We start from the raw sequence: 22,219 nt of genomic DNA on the forward strand, positions 1-22,219 counted from the left end.
TCCCTTGAAGGATCTCAGCTTGTCTAGGACTTTCAGTAAAAGATTCACCGGGGGAAAGAGATAAATCCTTTCCCAGATGTCCCAATTCTGTGACATAGCGTCTGTGGCGTAGGCCTGAGGGTCTAGATTGGGAGCCACATATACTCTCAACTTGTGGTTGGACTCCGTGGCGAAGAGATCCACTTGGAGACCCGGAACCCGAGAGAGAATCCACCGGAATGACTTTAGATCGAGTGACCATTCCGATTCTAGAGGGGAGGTCCGGGACAAGGCGTCTGCCACTACGTTCCGGACTCCCGCCAGGTGGACAGCTGAAAGATGCCAACGGTTCGAGGCTGCTAGGGAGAATATGGCTACTAGAACATGGTTCAGAGGCCCTGATTTTGATCCGCCTCTGTTGAGGCAGCGGACCACCACTTCACTGTCGAGAACCAGACGAAGGTGTTGTCTCTTGGGTGGAGCGAGACGTTTCAGGGTTAGAAGAACTGCCATGGCCTCCAGCACATTGATGTGAAATTGGCGGAATAAGGGAGACCAAAGACCTTGAACTTTCCTGAGCTGAGAATAGCCTCCCCAACCTGATAGGGATGCGTCCGTGTGAATGATTAACTTCGGAGGCGGAAATCGAAGGGGAACTGACTTTGACAGATTGTTGGCCCTTGTCCAAGGTAGAAGTCTTTCCCGGAGAATGGGAGGAAGGCGGACTTTCCTGTCCCGGAGCTTCCGGTTCGCCCTCGAACGCCAGACACGATTGATATCTTTCAATTTTGCCTTCAGAAGTAGATCCGTCACTGAAGCAAATTGAAGGGACCCTAGGATCCTCTCTTGGAGTCGTCTGGAACTTACTTTGTCTTTGAGAAAGCGTTTGGTGTTCATTGCAATCTCTAACCTCTTGGGTTTGGGAAGACACAGAGTATGAGATATAAGATCCCATTGCAGGCCGAGCCATTGGAACTTCGATTTTGGAAGAAGACGGGACTTCTTGAAGTTGATCTGGAAGCCTAGAGATTGAAGGTATTGGATGACTTTGTGAGTGGCTTTTAGGCAATTTTGGGAGGTGTCTGACCAAATGAGCCAGTCGTCCAGATAGGCTACTACTTGAATCCCTTGATTTCTGAGTTCCTGAACAGCAACTTCTGCTAACTTTGTGAAGATCCTTGGGGCGATGTTGAGCCCAAAGGGCATCACCTTGAAGGAGTAATTTTTGTCCCCTAGGCGGAAGCCTAGATACGGACGGAAGTGTCTCGCTATCGGGACGTGATAATAGGCGTCTGTAAGATCGATAGAGGTGGTGACGGCCCCACGGGGAAGTAAGGTCCGCACCTGCGAGACGGTAAGCATTCGAAACTTGTCGCATTGAATGGACAAGTTGAGAAGGGATAGGTCTAGAATCACTCTTCTCTTGTCCGAATCCTTCTTCGGGACACTGAACAGCCGACCCTGAAACTTCAGGTGTTTCGTTTCTTGTATGGCGTTCTTTTGTAACAGGTCCTGGACAAATTCGACTAGGTCCGGAGTGGAATGTTGATGAAATCTGTTCGGAGGTGGAGGTCCTTGAATCCAACTCCACCCCAGTCCCTTGGAGATGATACTGAAAGCCCAGGGACTGAACCTCCATTTGTTGCGGAAGGCATAAAGCCTCCCCCCTACCCGCTGCACCTCAGTATTGGTTTGAGGAGTTGCCTCCACGTCCGCCTCGGAAGTTCTTTCCCTTGCGAAAGAATCTACCTCTACCTCTGTTCTGGTTTGAACCACGATGGTAGCCTCTACCTCTGTTATAACTCTGGGAAGAGCCTTGAGCCTCATAAGACTGGTTAAAGGCTGGAGAGGTGGTGGAGGCACCGGGAAGCTGGCTCTTAGGGAGCAGAACGGTGACATAGTCGTCCGATGAAGGAGCCCGAGAGGTGGAAGGCTGTGCAGAAGCAGCAGGAGATGGAGGAAGAGGCTGACGGAAAACAGACGAACTACTCTGCTGTTGCCGGAACTGGGTGGAGGTATACGGGCGGAGCTTCTTCCTACCCCGGGCTTGGTAATTTGCGGGATCATATTTCCGCTTAGGAGTCAAACCCCAACGGGTTTTAAGGCTCTGATTAACCCTAGTAGCCTCCGCCAAGACTTCCTCCACAAGATCCTCAGGGAAAAGATTTGAACCCCAGCAAGAGGACCGGATAAGTTTATTAGGCGCGTGCCTAATAGTCGCCTCAGCCAGGACGTGTTTGCGGCACCTACGTTTGGCAATAGCAAAGTCATATAGATCGAAATATAACGACTGCAAAGTAGCCTTATTGAGAGACTTAAAGATACTCTCAGTATCATAAGTTAAGGCTATCGACTCCGTAGACGTGGCCAAGTTCAAAGTTCGACCAACACGTAGGCGGGAATCATACTCCTGTTTAATAAGGGATTCCGGGAGACGGGGAAGCCGTTCGCTAAACATTACCGACGCACAGTCGGCTGTTAGCTTGCCAGAAGTAAAGGTGGTATGGACATTGTCCCAACACTCATTACCTGAAGGAAGAAGGAGGGAGATCGGGTCTACCTCTCGGATGGGAGGCAAGGGCTTCTCCTCCAGAGCATATTGAAAAGCCAGTTCTGCAACCTTATTGACGCATGGAGTCACGGTATTCTTGTCCATTAAGAACATTGTGAACGAACTTTTATGAGGCGTCAACATGGTATTGGTGCAACCAATATCATTCAGAAACCTAGCCCAAACAGATTGGGCTTGTTCCTTTGGGAAAATGACAGTCTCTTTGGGGACCTTATCCAGCCGAACCAGAGCTTCCTCGGTAAGCCTGGCATAACCATGAAATGGAAATGCGAGACCAGGAGGAAAGAATTCAAAGTCCTCTAGGGGACGAGTGCCAAGACCTTCCAATGTTAACATCCCGTCTGAAAATGGGGAATGAAGAGCCATGCGCCAAGGGTTATTCTTGGTAAACGGCGGAAGCTTAGAGGCATCCGGGATGAGAGAGCTTTGAACTCGCTCCGGAGCACCCTGCTCTAATGCCCCAAGTCTCTGACCAATGTTAGAGAACATCGTGTCCATCTTGGCCTGCATTTCCGACACCAACTTAGCTTGCATCTCCGACACAATGCGAAGCATGGCTGATTCGGAAAGGCCCGGATTTGGAGCAGAAGTGGCGGATTGTACTCCCGGGTCGTGAGACTTAGAGGAGGAGCCGGAAGCCTTAGATGACGGGTTCGTATTAGACTTGGAACTATGGGAAGCCTTGTGGGGCTTACGAGCTTTTAGCAAAGTCCTAGATATAGACTTATCTTTGGGGGGAACCGGGTGTGATCGGTGAGACGAATCACGGTCCCCAGAAAGACCATGGAAAGAAGAGAGATCAGATGAAGAAGAAAGAGCGGGGCTGAGGATAGGAATCTCAGCGCCGGTAACACCTGCCTCACTTACCACCCTACCTGCATCCGGATCATCCAACAACATAGGTTCGACGTCCAAGTTCATGGAGGCAACATTGTCTTCCAGATCTCCAGGGGCATCCAACGGATCTTGTTCCTGGTCTATGAATCCCGCAATAGTGGCATCAATGTGGGCAATGATGGGTGCCGCAACATGCCTAGCCACAGCGGCTGAAGACTTGGCATTAGGGTAGATCATTGCACAGTAGTCTTCAGACAGGACGTAAGGCTGTTTAGATTTGACGTTTCTGGCAAATCCCCTAACCCACACTTTCAGTGTGGCCCGAGCCGCAGTCTTCTGCTCCGGGGATGCCTGAAATAATAGTGGGAATTATAAAAAGGAAGATTCCCGGTGGTCCTTCAAGGCCATAGAAATCTTACTAAATAGTGTATGTATACCAAAAAAGGTAAAATAATTAGAAAGGCAACATAGCCAACGGGACTCACCGAATCAGATCCGAGGGTGGTGATGAGGTCAAAACAGACCATACAGTTATCAGGGTGCCAGACCACTATGTCCTCCAGCTGAACTCCGCAGAGGGCGTGAGACCTACATACGGTATGGCCACAAGGCTGATGAAGAACAGCCGCACAGGCCGTCGTCTGACAATGCACCATCTATAAAAAGAATAGTATATGAGAAACTGTAATTCTCTTAAGTAGGGGCGGGTCCAGAGGACCCGGGACTAACATAAGTCTAACTTAAGACTAGAGCTTAACTGTAATACTCTTAAGTAGGGGCGGGTCCGGAGGACCCGGGCCTAAACATAAGTCTAACTTAAGACTAGAGCTTAACTGTAATACTCTTAAGTAGGGGCGGGTCCGGAGGACCCGGGCCTAAACATAAGTCTAACTTAAGACTAGAGTATAGCTATCCATTCCGGTCGAGCCGGGATCATAAAAAAGGATGCAACAACAAAGAATTAAGACACATGGTGTCTGATTTCCCGGAGCGAGGTTAAGCCCCGGGCCGGGAAATAAAGGTAAGAATTAAGACACATGGTGTCTGATTTCCCGGAGCGAGGTTAAGCCCCGGGCCGGAAATAAAGGTATATCCATAAACCAATACATATAGGAACTCCGGGATAGTGATCTGTCATATATAATCCTATATAATCATAGGAACTGTTATAAATTAATAGGGGGGCGGAACTGTAGATAAGAACCGCCAACCGAACCCGGAGGGTTTCGTATAACATAATAAAATTGTGATAGGTGAATATAAAATAGGGTGCACCGGGATCCTACTCTGTTGAAAGGTGGCCAACCCGTCTAGACAGAGACGAAACCGCCGGGACACCCGGAGGACAAAGTCCATAAACACTGAACTACCCCCTCTAAAAGGAGGGAAGGCAACGGTCCCCTAGGAGAGGGGGGAGAGAAGCCTAGCCACCAACCTAGCGAGAGGAGGAGCTTGGGGGAGGATCACGTGATACGGAGCAGCAGGGCTACCAACTGACGATCCCCAAACACTACCAAAACAGATCATACGGAGTAATAAGCACAAATATTCATTATAAAAGTAATAGCGTTGAAAAATATATGAATATACACATAAAAAATTAGGGCAAGGTATGCAACATAATAAATAAATCCCAAAGGACAGCAACCTGATGGCTTAAATAATAAAAATTGCCGCCCAGTAATGAAGGTCGGCAAGCCATCTACGATACGTAACTGATATCGGCCCTAAATATGAACCACAAGGGTTCTAAACGCTAAATAATGAATATCCACAATAAAACATATAAAAATTTAATTAATAATAAAAATAATACACTTAGTAACACCGCGAGTGAAACTAAAAGCTCTCAAAACAGGAGTACCAACCTTAAGCGGAATCAAGCAAGATCGATATGATCGAAGAGAATAAACTCCTATAATTTAAATATTAAATGATCTAGATTGCTCAAAACACAGCAAAACATAGCTTGGTACTCAACTTAGACGGTGTCTCCTGGGAAACCGATGAAGCCATAATCCAGTGGAAAATAAGCAAAATACGAGAGCACAAAAAAAGCGGGTTACAACACAGGCGTGCTAAAAAAGGAGTTGGGTTCTGAGCGGATGCAGAGTTGCTGGTGCCGAGTGAGGTTGAACGGCTCTCCTCTATTGGGGTCTTTGTCGTGGATGAATCTAAATAGTGCGGGACCTCTGGATTATACGCCCAATTTTATACCGACACCAATAGGTGAGCGAGCTAGTTAACCTAGCACTCCTTTACATTTTTTCTCTGGTATATTTAGCAGTAAATTACCTAAGAATAAGTGCTAATAGGAGCTTATTCACTGGCCGGCACAGGTTCAAGCCCAGAAATGTTATTTTTATAATAAAATAAATTTTTGAATTTACTTACCCGGTGATTATATATTAAAGGACCCTCCCTTCCTCCCCAATAGAGACGCAGTGGACCGAGGAGAAAATTGAGTTCTTTGTTTACATTGAGTACTGAGTACCTGCATGACAGATGGCGCTGTTGAAGTACACCCCCTACCTGCATAGCGATCGCTGGCGGATTTTTAACATAGAGTTTTCTGTCGAGCAACAGAGTTGCAGCTTATATAATCACCGGGTAAGTATATTCAAAAATTTATTTTATTATAAAAATAACATTTCCCTATCCAATAAACTTAACACTAAAAGTTTTGATCGATTACAACAAACACGAACAACATGAACATTTATAGACTAATGTGTATCATAGTACGATACTATCTTTTTGACATTACCACAGGATGGTTTTGTTTAAGTCATATTTCACTGGCAATGACTGTACAACAGTATAAATCTCAAAAACAACACATTACAGTATTCAAGCACTGAGTAATATCTGTGCAAGTACAGTACTGTATTCAACCTATTTCCTTGTAGCTTTAATTTTTTGTTCACTTTTCTATTCTTAGTGACTTATTTCCGATCTTACTATTGGACTTAAAAGGGGTGTCCATATTGCACTACATCTTATATCCTAATAGAGGCAAACATAAAACTTCCTGTGGTGTTTTGACATCCAACCAGGTCCACACACGACCAAGTACAATTCAGTCGGCACTGGGCTCACAAAAACAGGCAAATGGAAGGGAAGTCACCCACGTCATTAGATCATCTCATTCATAAAAAGAGTGATAATTGTGGAAAACTGTCAGATGGGAGGGAAATACTAAACCAAAATTAAGGAAAACTACTGTACTACAATTCCTCTTTAAGAAGTCACTACTAATGATATTTTTGTGTAATTCTACTATTGGTAACATGCATGAAAGGCAGTGATTGCTACTTACCTTCAGAAATGTTTAATACTGGTGAGAAATTAATTCTAGCAAGGTTTATATCTTTATATTTTAATATTTATGGGATGTTTGTTGAATGGAATATCATAGCATCTTAATGAAAAATGCTCTTAAAGGTCTGAATAACACTGTAATGTAGTAGTAAGAGGCATTTCAGGCTGCAGTTAAATTATTATTTGTATGGTAATAGATACTGAAACTATTTAGGAATTTCATATTTTTCAGAAGTGCCAACAGTTTATCATGAGAGATGGACTTTGTACACCTGGTACAACCCCTAGTTATATGCGAACTGCTCTTTCCCCGCTGATAGAATGTGCTACATACATCAAAAGGTAAAACTCAACTGTATGCATAATAAAAATCAATACAGTACACCTGGTAAGAGAGTATAGGTAGAATGCCATAACATGTACTGTAATATGTAGGTTGAAGGTGAGAAACATTCTTTGTGAATGAACCCCTTTACTTTACCTCCCGAAAACTCACTTTGATATGATTCTGCTTCATTCAACAATGAGTTTATTCTGGTCTGAGGAAAAAAATAGAGCAAAATCAACAAAGTTTAAGAATTTTGAGAGGAAGGGCCCACGCATATTGCATATCAAGTATTTCTTCATCCCAGCTGCCTAAGATACCTAAAAAATTTTCTCAATATTCCTTAGTTGGAAGTATGTAGTAGTGTCTGATGATGACTGTTTTTTCTTGGTTTTTATAATGGTTTCCTATTTCATATATATTGAATTGAGAATTCAAAAATAGTAAATTGGCCCTCAAAGGATGAAGATGCACCATTTTTTTGTACAGCATTGTTCACATCTTGTTTTAATTTCTCTGATCAGACATGCAAATGTTTTGTTGTTCCTACATGTAATACAATCTTTCGACTTTAAGAGTATAGCTTGAGCTAATCTAGAATGCCGTTTAAACTTTTAAATAGGTAGTGCTAGTAGTAGCTGGCATGTGGCAGGTAGGCACAAGATTATTTCCATTTTCTACACAAGATTCTTCATGCATGATCATATACAAACACAATCGTTAACATATAAGCAGCCACATACATGGTCGTTCATGAACACTAACTTACACACTCACAAGCTTCAGAAATATGATTATCTGTCTTCATTTGAGATCCATAATTTATGATTGTAATTATTGTATAGATATATCGATAAGTGTTATTTGCAATGCTGTTAATTTATGTATAGTTATTAAGTCAGAGATTAGGTATTAAATTTATTTTGATCTTTTTATAGACTAGAGGTGATGTGCTCGCCTCCAATATACAGTAGAAAGTTCAGAAGGAGAGGATCTGTCTTCAACGCATTCATTGATGCTGTAGCTAACTTTTTGCAGATTCACAGGTAATATTTGTAAACGGAGTTACAAGAGTATCTTGATTGTAAAAATAAATTCTCTACAATATGTTGATTTTTTTTAGTTTTGCAAGTAATTTGCAGTGTGCGCTGAGTTGTTTGATGATAATGTAATATGATAAATAGATTATCTTTTAGAAATATTTTTTTCTAAGTTACTGTTATTCATTTCTAGAGGGAAGGTTTTGTTGTTAACTGGAGAACACAATCTTCTTCGCCTTCTTCAGAAACTAGAAGGTCCCATTAGAAGAGTAAGATTTGTTTCTTCATTATGCTGTATTTCCCAAGAACACGAATCCTTTATGGAGCAGAGCGTTGATGAGAGTATTTGCTCCCATGAATTGTCCTCCAGTATTGTTAGGAAAGAAATGACAAAATCTTTGGAGGGCAGTTTAACAAGTTCGTTTATTGGCCGACCATATGGAGGCGTATCCCTGGGCTTAAACTTGCTGGGGGATCTTAATAATCTCCTGTCAGTCACAAAAGATAAAGAGTACCTGATGCTTCTTGTTTATCTTATCAAGGCAACTTGCATTCCATTTTTCAAGTAAGTGCATCTCACCTTCTGAATTTTATTGGAAGCCATATTTCAGTTAAGATGTACGGTAATAAATTTAGAATGAATAGATTTGACTTTTTGTTTGCTTTGATCATATGCTAAGATATATTAGGTGCACATTACAGTGATCACACTTCAGTTATGTCACAAATAGATAGAAAACAAGTCAACGACTGTTGTTGGTGACAGTCACTGACAAATGGATGATTAAATGATACACTAGTGTAGACTATCGCTAACTTGCTGGCTTCTTGTTAACATAGGGATATTTACTTTTCTTTTCAGATATTTGGAAGACTGGATATATGAAGGTGTATGTTTTGATCCAGAGCTAGAATTCATGGTCAAAGTTGATAGTGCTTCATTGCTTCATCGGGATCGAAGGTACTGGACACATGGATATACACTTCGTGACTTATCAGCAATGCCCTCATTTCTAAGGGAAGTTTTGGAGCAAGCTTTTATCTGTGGCAAAGCACTGAACTTATTGAAAATTTGTTCTCCCAAGGTAAGATGTCAAGTTATGCTTGAAATTAAATGTTTATCAAAGAGAACAAACTGATCTCTCAAGCTTTGCTTCTTTTCATCATCATCATCATCATCATCATCACTTGCTAAGCTACAACCCTAGTTGGAATAGCAAGATGCTATAAGCCCAGGGGCTCCAACAGGGAAAATAACACAGTGAAGCAAGGTAACAAGGAAATAAGAGAATTAATTAACTATTAAAATAAGATATTTAAGAACAGTAACAACAATTAAAGTAAATATTTCATATATAAAGATAAAAACTTCAACAAAATAAGAGAAAGAGAAATAAAATAGAAAAGTGTGCCCGAGTGTGCCCTCAAGCAAGAGAACTCCAACCCAAGACAGCAGAAGACCCTGGTACAGAGGCTATGGCACTACCCAAGACTAGATAACGATGGTTTGATTTTGGAGTGTCCTTCTCCTAGAAGAGCTGCTTACCAATAGCTAAAGAGTCTTCTACCCATACCAAGAGGAAAGTAGCCACTGAACAATTACATTGCAGTAGTTAACCTCTTGAGTGAAGAAGAATTGTTTGGTAATCTGTGTTGTCAGGTGTATGAGGAAGGGAAAATATGTAAAGAATAGGCCAGACTATTCAGTGTATGTGTAGGCAAAAGGAAAATGAACCATAACCAGAGAGAAGGATCCTATGTAGTACTGCCTGACCAGTCAAAGTACCCAATAACTCTCTACGTTAACACTTATCTTATTACTTTGGTCCATAGTCAAAGTAGGGAGACTCAATAGATTAAGTATTCTTTGGATTAATGACCTTTGCAGTTATGATGGTGGATGATGTATAATCATTCATTCACATTTGCTAGGAGAAATTTTCTTGGAGCTCTTCAACTGGGCCCATTCTCATTCTCAACCATTTTACTCCATCTTTAAAAATGTGATTTTGTCTGGGGTTGTCTTACAGGGCTTTACCCTATTAGCTGTCTTTATTTCAAAATATCATAAGTAGCCCCGGAGTTTAGCTGGTGCCTTGATAGTATGGCTCTTACATAACCTTTGCAAACCTGTACTTAATTTACTGTTATCATACAGTTTCAAGAGTTTCGCTTTCAAAATGCTTGACTTCTGTTAAGGTACCTTAGCAAAAATTAAGGATGATGATATAGCTGATTGTTACAGATGAACAAGTTATGATGCATAAGCTGAGGAACTAATGTATTCGTAATTACAATCAGGTTATTCTTTATTTGCATGTGTTTGTCAATTACTGCTCTTCCTTGTGGGCTCAGTATTACCGTTTGTATGCGAGTGATAGGGGTTATGACTTTGTTGTTCCTATAAGTTATCAAACCTTTCATCTTTTCATCCTTTAGAATAGGGAATGTCTTCGGTAGAGCTGGAATGGTTAGGAATTCGTTAACAAGGTAGGTGCATGAGGACAAATAGCCTGCTCACTTGCGCGTTGAAGAATTCTCTCTTGTTTTTAGCTCCAAGTACAGTCAGATCCCATTCTTCGCAAGGGTCAAATAACAGAGACAGGTACAAAAAGTATGATTTTGCAAGTGCTTGATGCCTTAGGGTGGGATAACTCCTAACCTAATAAGTCTCTGCCCATTGCCTACGAGCGGGTGTCCAAGCATATGATTAACATACTATGTACTGCCTAATATTGTTTTTATTTGCTTTCTATCACAGTATAAGTAGTTTGTGATTAAATATACAGTGTAAAGTACATGTGCACATATGTACACTACGTACTGAATATGGTAATACTACAATACAGTGCGTAACACTACATTACATAGTCGTTGCCCTGACCGAAAATATAATTTTATCGAGTAGTCCTCATCTACTTATAACAAAACACTGTTGTTCCTATCTAGTAATAGTATATCGTATAACACTAGTTGATACTGTAGTGTATATTTTTGTAATATATGTACTGTACTGTAATATCATTACAGTACAGCTTGACTTTACTGTAAGTGTTCGCTGTTTTTTTCAGACGACTTGACTACATTTGGCAACTCACCACTCACGTACCTTACATTTATATACTGTATGGTATTGCAGAGCACTGTACCTAGTTAATAAACAATTTGTAGTCTAATACTGATTTTTACAATATGTATACAATGTAAGATCAAGTGTACATATTTTATACAACGACCATTAACCATTTATGTACGAAGTTGTACGCAGTAATCTTGAAGTATGATGCAATTCCTGAGGCGTCATCTCTTGCGCAGTACTGTAGGGAACCCAACATCTACCGTAACCCGGTAATAATATTTATGCCATCTTCTACTTCAATGGGTTAGAAAATTAAAAGATAATAATAAAAATATTGTTATTAATGTTATAATCATTGCGTAAACGCATACAGCCACAATAACAACTGAACAAAAAACAGCTTCCTTTTTTTGTGAACAATTGAATCTGATAGCAGGTGTTTTTCTTGTACTGTATCTCAGTTATAATATGATAGTAAACAAAATAGCATAAGACTGACATTTTTACCTTATACGTACCCTATTTCACTATGGAGAAAAGATCAAGAAAATTTAATGCCAAATATAAACTAACAAGCTGTAAATGAAGGCAAGGAAACAAACAATATCCATTGCTGCTATTCTGTTTGGAATCGGAGAAAGCTGTGTCCAAAACTGGAGGAAACGAAAAGGAAATTTAGTGGGAACTTATGAACGTGTAAATCGCATAATTAAATGTAAAAGCTGAATTTAAGAGATACCATTACTAAGTGTCTGAAAACCATGAATGTAGTTTTATTATAACACGATATAGATAATTTCCTAACCTTTATAATCAAGCTCCACAGAGCTTAAAACTATGAATTATTGTGCATCTGCAAGATGAGTGAAACTCGGCTGTAAATAGAATATAAGTATTTCAAATAAAACTATTTTTAAATTAGTATGTCAACTGGAAAATGATAGATTAAGTAATAATTGTTTCTTTTAGGAAATAGGCCATAACCTTCTGTAGTATGCCTTAATCAGCTGATTTTGAAAGCATAAAAGTAAGTAATAGAAAAGATTATAATTAACTGTTTTTATTGGAAATACGATACTAAAATGTGAATAATACATACATTATTATTAGATACAGTTAAGTGAAACATCAATTTAATCAAAATCCGGTTTATTTCAAATATAGCTTTAAAATTTTATCACAGTAAATGGGTATACTGTACAGTGAGAGCTGGGACAAGGTGGATGAAGAGAGAGGGAAGTGACGCAAAGCAAGCCCAGTGCAAAGGAGCGAGGGCTATTTGAAATCATCACTCTGCAAGATTTTTTATCGCGAATATTTGATTTTTTATTTAATAGGCATTGCGGTTCTCGGTGTTGCATATAAGTGAAGTCGAGAGGTATTAACTCATGTAAAGTGCGGACTGACTTTAGATTGCTTCTCCTCTTGGAGTTGCCTACAAAATAAGGGGTGTTAAGTAGTCTTATCCACCCCAGAACTTCAGGCCCCAGTGAGGGATATGACCCCGGTTCTCAAGGCTCTTACTTGTACTCCGTTTGAGAAGTTTGTCAGACGGAGCTCTAACCCTGACGTCTGCCTGTCTTGTAAGACTCGGCATTGGTGAAAAAAATAGGTAAGTTGTATGATTTGTCTGTTAGTCACCCATGCAGATGGTTGAAAGGAGGTCTCTTGAACTTGTGTCAAAGTTTGTGGCTAAACCCAGAATCCTGCGGTGCACAACCCTAGGTTTGAGACCTTCCCCATCCCCTTTATACTTGAGCGTCAGTGGCATTCAAGAGGAGATTCTCTTGTATCACATGAAGGCTTTATGATATTGATCTGATAAAGACCCAACACCTCAGGCCTGAGTGTCAGTTTCTCTTCCTTAGGACTGGCAGAACCAAGAAATTGATATCGAGGAACAGTGTCGCTTTCTGGCTTTGAGACGATTTGTAGGGTATACGCCTCGACAACTGAGAGGGCGAAAGTATCAGCCAGGACCAGGGCTCAAAAAGTCAGGGGTATAGGCCCCACCTTAAATTTTAAAAAGAAGCCTGCAGTTTACCAGTTCTTGAAGGCTTGTGTTTGGAAATGTCAAACAATCTTCTTGGCTTTTAAAATACACTCCTGCATAGAACAAGAAGCATGTTCTCTATGGTAATGCGTAGATGTGAGTCTGAGATGAAAACTAGAACAACTGCCTCTTCTTCATCTTTCCTTATCCCCCTCTTGGGGATGAAGTGTTCGCAATGTTACTCGCTGGATCTGACTTGATGACAGTAAGCTACTCTTCTGAACTCGATTCCTTGGAATCTAAAGAATTATCTCCCCTATCCTCCCGTGTCAAGGGGAAGGAGGACAGAATATACTTATATCAACCCAGTGATTATCATATGGCAGGTATATCATTCCGGACTATTCTCCCCTTCGGAGGAAGGGCGTCCTTCTTTGACTACATACCAATCTTGTCCAGGCCCTTTCAGCCTATTCATCCCTTGCTTGAGGGTTCGGCCATGCTGCTCTGTCTTGTTTCTCTTCCTCTTGTTTTGTTGAAGTGTTTATACAGGAGATATTTATTTTAATGTTGTTACTCTTCTTAAAAATTTAATTTTTCTTTGTTTCCTTTCCTCGCTGGGCTATTTTCCCTGTTGGAGCCCCTGGGCTTATAGCATCCTGCTTTTCCAACTAGGGTTACAGCTTAGTAAGTAATAATAATAAGAATAAATGATGGTCAGATAGAGGGTTGCTGGAATCATCTTAGCTCCTCTATGAGACCAGGTAGACTGACACTTCCAGGAAAGAAAAAGAAACAACCAGTTTGGTTTTAGGGGGAATTCTGACCCACCAATTAGCGAGTCTCCCTATTTTAAAGATGAAGGTTTGTATGTGGGTAGAAACACACAATGTATTTTAAAAGTAATTTCTGTTTTTCCTAGCTATACAAACCCAAGTCCTTTAAACTTGAACTTCCCACCTCAATCACTCCTCTCAGTCCTGAGCCCCGAAGGTCAAAAGTGAAGTCTTTTACTGGGAGGTGAGTGGGGCTACAGGCCTGTGCACACCACCTGTTGTTAACTACCTCATTAATGAATTCAGCTCTGCTGAAGACATTCCCCTATTTTAAAGGACTCACGTTTGTATAGATAGGAAAAATAAGAATTTCTTTTAAAGTTAGTTAGGTTTTGTTGGACTATTGATCTTTTTTTTTTTTTTTTTAAATAAATATATATAGATTGGACGGCTTGTAACAGCTCTTGTATACATGTAACTTATAGATCTTTCACTGTTAATAATGTCAAAAAGGGAATTATAATACTGGAAAGAATATTGGTACCATATTATTATTCATTATTCTTAAATCTAGTAGTATTAACAGTCAGTAATATTAGGGAAAGTACACTACAGTATATATTAAAAATTGATTGGATTATAAAACCAGTAGTAAATTTTTAAGCATTTCCATCGTCAAGCTCATTGAGTAATTTTTTATCACTTCCATATTAAGATGTAAAGGTTTTGATCAACATATTATACTAAGGAAAGAATACTACTATTTGATAGTTGAACATTCAAAATATATGGTTTGATACTAATGATACATTTTAAACACTTAATGATGTTTTTCTTTATTTAGTTTTTACTCTTGATAATACTAAAAAGTCTTTCTTTTGTTTTCCATTCTCTTGACTCTTATGTTTGCTTAAGTAGAAGATAATGCCATTTGTAGGAATTCTTCATAGTTGATGGTAGCAATGCCTTTCATTTCATGATCTTTAATCCTGAAAGCATTGGTTAGATTTTGTATTTTGATGTTGATGAGTATAAAGTTATCCAGACTGATACATTTGTTCTTACTTGAGTGTTTTGACACCAAGAAACTCACAAAGTTTGGTGATAGGCGGTATCCCATTTTTTGAAGTGCATTGCTCATTTCACTTTCACTTATTGTCCCTGAGTTATCCTGGTCGAAATGTCGGTAAGTGTCGATCCATTGATTGACGAATGAAAATAGTTGATCAAATTCCTGGAGGTCAATGGTACCTGTATGGTTTTTATCAAACATAGCTACCATGAGATTGCAAGCTTCTTCAGAAAACTGAGACCAATTTCCATTTTGTAGAGCGAGACGCAGTTCGCTAGCATTTACGTGCCCTGAATTATCTTGATCAACTGCATGGAACCATGATGCAACCGTTGGGTTAATTGCTGGAGAAGCACTGCCATGATGTGCTGTTGGAGGTGGATTACTTTGTGCATACTGACCTGCATAAAATGTGGGTCTTATTTCTTGAGCTTGACCAGGATAACCCATGGGTGGTGCACCCGGGGCTGTTGCTGAATATTGTCCTGGATGGGGCCCAGGTGCTTGTTGCATGTAAGGATAGTTGTTGTAGCTCATTATGTTTTCAGCACAACTTTTGTATCTATGAATAGTAGATTAACTTGGCGATATTGGTAGAAAAGAGACCAAAAAGATAAAACTAAATTCACGTGGTAAAGATCACCGAGGTGTTTGTGGATAACTAGGTGGTGTGTCATTATCATTATCACCGATACATAAAGAGCATATCCCTTATCTCTTATCTTGTGCTGTTTAGATAAGATTTGTTATTTACATATCATTATGAACTGTGATATGTGATTTGAGTATTATAATTGATTAGTGGTTGAAAATGCAGTATAGTAATATATTGTTTTATGGCTTTTTGGTTTCATAAATAAATGGTTTGTTACAAATAAATTAGCAATTACAAACACATACAGCCCTCAACTTTTTATACGAGACCACTTGGTGTTTATCTGATAATGTGTTTGTAATTTTATCTCTAGACTAAAAAGGACCACTATAAAGGCTAATGTGGTAAATCTGTCTTTTAATAAATCAACATTTTATTGGTAAAAAGTTTTAATTCTTTGTATTCAGTGCTCAATATTTATGTCTATCCATTTCTATTCTGAGGCCATTACCTAAAATTATTAGTTGGCAGCTGTTTTTGGTTATGCAATATTAGGTTTTTATAGCTTGTTTTCATAGATTTCATATGAAATTACCTTTTGCTTGTGTTATAATAAATTTAAGTATACTCTTCCAAGGCAAAAGCATTTAAAGAGTGTACTTAGATTTATTTTTCCCATCATGTATAAATTGTACAGATAGCCTTACATGTCAATAAATCAGAAAGAAATAGGAAATATTGCAATATAATGTGAATAAAGTTCTTCATACCAAAGAAAAATGAACATTCAAGTGAATGATGAATAAATCTAAACTTGTTCTTAGGTCTGCACATCTTGCATTATTTACATTAATTTACTAACTTTTTACAAACTTGAATATTTATGCATTGAATTCAGATTCTATGTCATATTTAAGGCAAATATGGATGTGTATGAATATTTTTTCAGGTAGTTATTGATTATTTATCATATTCATATTCCGATAGAATTATTTATACGTCTGTTACAGCATTACTTGGTGAGTGGTGCAGTTAAGCACCCTAGTCTTCAGCTTTGTATTACACAAGATCAACTTCAAAAGAAGCAAGATGAGTGTCAAGCTTACAAAGTTAATGTTGAATACCTGGCAGCCAAAAAAGAGGTATGGTATGCTAATTGCTTCAGGGTTTGTTGTTGTCATTCAGTTCATAGTTTTTGCTGTTTGAGTAAATTTGAAATATTGTATTTAGAATAGTTATGTGTAAAGAATTAAAATAAAATAGAGAGCTTGAAAGAGAGGGCATGGTACATTATTAAGCATAATGTTCAGAGATTTTTAGTATATTGATAATGTGGTATTGGTATACATGGGTATAAATAAGAAAAGTTTCACTGTCTGTAGAGTATGATTGCCTAGCACCTGCATACTGTATTTTGCTATCCACGGGACCCTCAAGGGTAATAACTGGGGATAAGGAATTCAGTGTATAACGTTAACAACTTGGACCCGTGGAATATAGAATAAAATGTGTTATTTATCTAGAAAAAAATTTCAGGTGACTGCAATGCAGAGAGATGAACAAATTAGAGAGGAAAAGCAACAGCTTTTGATGGCAGCCACCAAAACACATGCAAATGCTGTTAAAGAAATTGAAAGTGAGTAGTTTTTTGTCTTGTATATTTATTTTTAAATATTAAACTTACCCGCTGGTTATATAATGGCTAAAGTCCCCGACGCCCACGGCAGAAAATTCAAAATCTCTTGCGCAGCTTAGCGCATATGAGCCAGGTGTACCCCAGCGCCCTCGCGGTACCACAGGTAGAACTATACTCAACCAATTCAGATTTTCTCTGCCGCCATAGCTGGCTGAACTATTGGAAATTCGCTCTTGTTTTATTACTCTGTTTGGACGTTATTTGGTGATGTATTAACGTTTTTGAGTTTTGGCTTTCGCATATTTGTTTTATTTGATCTGTGATTATGTATTTATAACTTAAAAGGTAGGGTTGGAAGGTTTTTCAACCTATTTTAAACCTCACGAAAGCATAGGGGCGAAATGTAAACATTTCGACCATTGATGACGTCACAGCCTCTTCCGTAGGCTAAAAGTCTGTCTTGCCTATTACAAAGAATAAGTGTTTATGCTTTTAGAGTTTTAAGTTATAAATTAATTTAAAGGAATTATTTTGAGAAAATTTTATCCTTTTAATATTTTTCTTTAGATAATCTTTGATCTGTTTGCAAAGATTAACTACCGTTCAGTTTATTTTTGTTACGCAGTAATCAGTATCGTTACGATGTTACATATATGGTAGCGATTTCATGAATAGTACTTTCTTCTTACTTCCCAAGTCTTTAATTGTACTTTATAAAAGGAACATTTTATTTTGCTATTAATTGATCCTTTCAGTATTTTTCCTTAGTCAGAGATTAAAGGAAGTTACAGTTCAGTTTACTTTATACGATGCAGTATTCTTTACTTTTAAATATACTTACCCGGTGAATATATAGCTGCAAATCTGTTGCTCGACAGACAAACTCTACGGAAAAAACTCGCCAGCGATCGCTACACAGGTTGCGGGTGTGCCCAACAGCGCCATCTGTCGACCAGATACCCAGCTCTTATGTAAACAAAGACTCAATTTTCTCTCTGTCGACGTGTCGACAAGACGTACTTTACTCGCTGTTGCTAAACTGGAGTTTTTCACATCATATTGGTGAAGTACTATATTCTGGTTTTGAGCTTTCGCAATGCAGGTGTTTTATCTTCATCTTAAATCTTGAACTCGTTTTGGATAGATTTAATTATGGTGACAAAGAGAGTATGGACTTTCTTTCACTTTTAAATGGCCGACCCTTCCCTTAGACGGAAGTGTGTTTAGGCTTTTAGTAATTATCTTATCACGTTATATATTATTTATAGATTTTCCTCTATATATTTTATATCTCTCCGCCTTTATTAGGCCTCTTCGATTAACTTTCCATTTATTATAAACATATAAAAATAAATTTTTAATGTTTTGTTTATATGCGACCTTTCCTGAGAGTAGACGGTCCTAACTTGGAAACCGAAGTTAATCAACGTTGAGCCCTTTATATCGTAATTAGCTTTTAAAGAGCTAAGGATGTAATATTTTATGAAAGAATTTCTTTGATAGTCTTCGTACTGTTTTCAAAGATGAACTAACGTTTAGTTTATTTATGCTACGCAGTTGTTGACGTTCAGGACGTTCAACATGCGCTCTATCGTTACGATAGAGAGAGAGTATATCACGGTTTCACTTTGCAGTAAGAGTAAATCGATTCTGACGTTTTGTTCATTCTTTCTAAGCTTAAATGTTTTAAATTCTATTTTAAAGGAACTTTTTATTTGAAAAACCTTTCAGTTTTTTCCTTTAGTCAAATAACATGTTTTTTTGACGAAATGTAATTGGGCTCTTCTCTTAGGTGCGAAATCAAGAGAGAAAGAGAGAGAGAGAGAGATAGAGACGGAGGGAGAGAGAGGAGAGAAAACGTTCCGTTCAAGCGGGTAACGTTGTTCTCGAGTTACTCTCGTCCCTGGTCTCTGTACGGGGAGGAAGGATAAAACGTTTTTAGTTTTTTATTCTCGTCCCCAGGCTATGTGCGGTGAGAGATTGAAAACGTAGTTTATATGAACTAGTGTTTAGTCTCTTTCCCAGCCACTGAATTTTTTATCTTAAAATATGTTTTCTGTTTTTTGCTGGTATTAATGAGCTTGCATTATACGACTGATTTCGCAATTACTACCTTTTAATGAAGGGTAGAATTGCGTGCTTCAGGTAGAAATCAGTAAAAGTTTCGATTTCAGTGAAATGAGTGCAAAACAGAAAATCGAAGTGATAAAGTGATATTGCGCAAAGTGTTACAGTGTTGCGTCCGAGGGTTCGTCTGTTCGTGCCTGTCGTTCACCTAGTCCGGGACCTCTTGCAAGCTCCCAAACAGGGGAGAAGTAATGTCGAACGACTTATGGGTTCGAGAGGCCTTGATCAACGAACAGACGTTTCCCTCTATGGTATCGGGTGTATCTTACCAAGATCTCCCCTACCATAAGACGAGAGAGACGTTTTTTTTCTCCTCGTCATCCGAAGGCTTTTCGCATAAGAAACCTGTCACAAGGTTTCGAAGCCCTTAAGCGAAAGTCAGTCCTTTCAGGACAGGTCCAGCGTCCTGGTTACAGCCATTAGGACAGCTCTGACCCTATGCAGTCATCGGATAACTGCTCGCCGCCTAACAAAAGCGTAACACAGACTCCGAGAGTCTTTTTTGTTGGCAAAGTGTTGCGGTCACAGACGTTACCCTCGTCTCTTACCACAACCATTTCCGTTGATCCTTTATGGGTTGTATGGCAAGACATGCAGAATATGCTTGCCTCCCTTATGGAAGACTATTCTGCCGATTAGTCCGTTGAGTCTAGCCGTTTATCTCATCGATATCCTGGCTTTCAGCCAACCTAACGTTCCTTTGTGCTTCCTGTTGACGTTGGCGTAGCTAAGTCACGTCAGTCAGGTTGTTTAGAACCACACTCGATGCGGTCTCGTGTGGATTTTCAGCCGCATTTGGACGTTAGGCCACTTGCTGATGCTCCTGTTGACGTTCAAGACGTTCGCTAACAATCGGAGTTGACTTGTTTTGACGCTGTGCGTCAGCCTCCGCATTCTAGAGTTGTTTTGACTGCTCAGTCTAGGCAGTCAAAGCAGTCTCGAGTGGACGCTGTGCGTCCTCACGCACCTGTTGTGGTTGACAGTTCAGTTGTTGACAGTTCACAGACTGTCAAGCAGTTACATGACGTTGCGTTCTGGTCCGCTACTAATGCACCAGTGAGTGTGGACTCTGCTTGTAAAGCATTGCCACCACGGTATGTCTCTCCCTTGCTTGAGACTCAGCTTTTATCGGACAAGGTTCCTGTAGATGAGGAAGTTGCTGTTCCCCCTCCTACTGATATTCCCTTGAGGACTCTGTCAGATGGAGAGGAGCCTAAAGCTGCTTAGCCCTCTATGGACTTTAATTAAATCATGATGATTTTTTTTTAAGGATCTTTGTCCGGATCTCTTTGTAACTGCTGCTCCTCGTTCGCCTAAACGTCAGAGCTTACACTAGGCCTAGCTACTTCGAAGCCGTTGTTTTTAAGCTAGTGCTCTCTCGCTCTCCTAGAGAGCTTTACGTTGGCTAGGCGACTGGTTTATCACCAGGAGGAGTTTGGGGGATACAGCCTTTGCTTTCCCTTCTTTTAAACTGGCTTATAGAGCGAGAGTCTGATATGACACGAGAGAAGTTCTCGGCTTGGGAGTTCATGCCTCTGCCCAGATAGACTTCTCAAATCTCGTAGACTCTCCCTGGCGCCTGGCCAGGAGACGCTCCAAGTTTTTTACTGGTCAACCTCACAGCTGTTTTCGAGCCTTTGAAGTTTTGCTGTACAATTATGTCATGCATAAACAAGGCTTTCAGGGATGGAAAGCGGTACCGCCTCAGTCGCTAACCCCGTCTGTTGCCGCACCTGCTCCCGTAGACCCTAAATGGGCTTTGCTGCAAGACATGCAGTCCAAGCTTGCGTCCTTGATAGAGGACTTTAATGCGGAGAAGGTTGCTGCCGAACCTTCTGGCCAACAACCTTCCAACCGGTCGGTTGTGCGCCCTGTTGACGCTGAGGTAACCTTCTCGCGTCTGCCAGTTGAGGTGGTTCCTCCACCGATGCGACCCAGTGTTGGTTGCCAGCCGCACGTTGACGTTAAGCGACGCTCGGAGGTGGTTGTTGACGTTCAGGACGTTCAACAACCAGCAGAGGTGACTTGTTTTGACGCAGTGCGTCAACCTCAGCAACCCGGTATGGTTATTGACTGCACAACCCAGACGGTCTAGACAGTCTCGGGTGGACGCTGTGCTTCCTCGCGCACCCATGGTTGTTGACAGTTCACAGACTGTGCAGCAGTTCCATGATGTTGCGTCCGGCTCCGTCACGCATGCACCAGTGCGACCGGACTCAGCGAGCCAGACGTTGCCCACTCCGTTGCCGTTTCCTCATCAGTTTTCGGATGAGGAACCCTCTGATGAGGACGTTGCTGAACAACAAGACGATCAGCCCCCAGAATAGATCAAGCCCTGCTATCCATCCAGAAGATGCTGAAGAAGGAACGCTGCTCAGTCAGGTTGTGGATGAGTCTGGTAGGGACGCTGTCATCCGTGGAACAATTTGTGTCACCAGGAAGACAACACCTCCGTCCTCTTCAATACCATCTAGCTTTTCACTGGAAAAAGGACAAGACGCTAGAAGCGGTCTCGATCCCGGTTTCCGAAAAGATAAAGTCTTGTCTGACTTGGTGGAAGGACATATCAACCTAAGAGAGGGTCTTCCCCTGGCTGTTCAGACTCCCAACCACGTTCTCTTCTCGGACGCATCGGACGTGGGCTGGGGCGCGACACTAGACGGTCGGGAATGCTCAGGACTGTGGAACTCGAGTCAGAGGAGCATGCATATCAACTGCAAGGAGCTGTTGGCAGTACATCTGGCCTTGAAAAGCTTCAAGTCTCTCCTTCGAGGCAAAGTGGTGGAAGTTAACTCGGACAACACCATGGCCTTGGCGTACATCTCCAAACAAGGAGGTACCCACTCACTGACGTTGTACGAGATCGC

The 22,219-nt window shown here is 40.4% G+C and overlaps 1 protein-coding gene and 1 pseudogene across 3 annotated transcripts in view; one reads left to right on the forward strand and one right to left on the reverse strand.

Annotated features, from left to right (window-relative positions):
• Nucleotides 1-22,219, forward strand: part of LOC137614331 (gamma-tubulin complex component 6-like) — a 184,980-nt gene that overhangs the window by 63,379 nt on the left and 99,382 nt on the right. For all 3 annotated transcript variants that reach the window (XM_068344095.1, XM_068344094.1, XM_068344096.1), the window contains exons 9-14: nt 6,942-7,051; nt 7,973-8,080; nt 8,268-8,639; nt 8,937-9,159; nt 16,600-16,731; nt 17,126-17,225. In XM_068344095.1, coding sequence (XP_068200196.1) covers nt 6,942-7,051; nt 7,973-8,080; nt 8,268-8,639; nt 8,937-9,159; nt 16,600-16,731; nt 17,126-17,225 — 1,045 coding nt within the window. The remainder of the gene's footprint in view (nt 1-6,941; nt 7,052-7,972; nt 8,081-8,267; nt 8,640-8,936; nt 9,160-16,599; nt 16,732-17,125; nt 17,226-22,219) is intronic.
• LOC137659545 (peflin pseudogene) lies at nt 14,364-15,677 on the reverse strand (annotated as a pseudogene).

This window comes from Palaemon carinicauda, chromosome 20, assembly GCF_036898095.1.
Source record: "Palaemon carinicauda isolate YSFRI2023 chromosome 20, ASM3689809v2, whole genome shotgun sequence".
NCBI classification, from domain to species: Eukaryota; Metazoa; Arthropoda; class Malacostraca; order Decapoda; family Palaemonidae; genus Palaemon; species Palaemon carinicauda.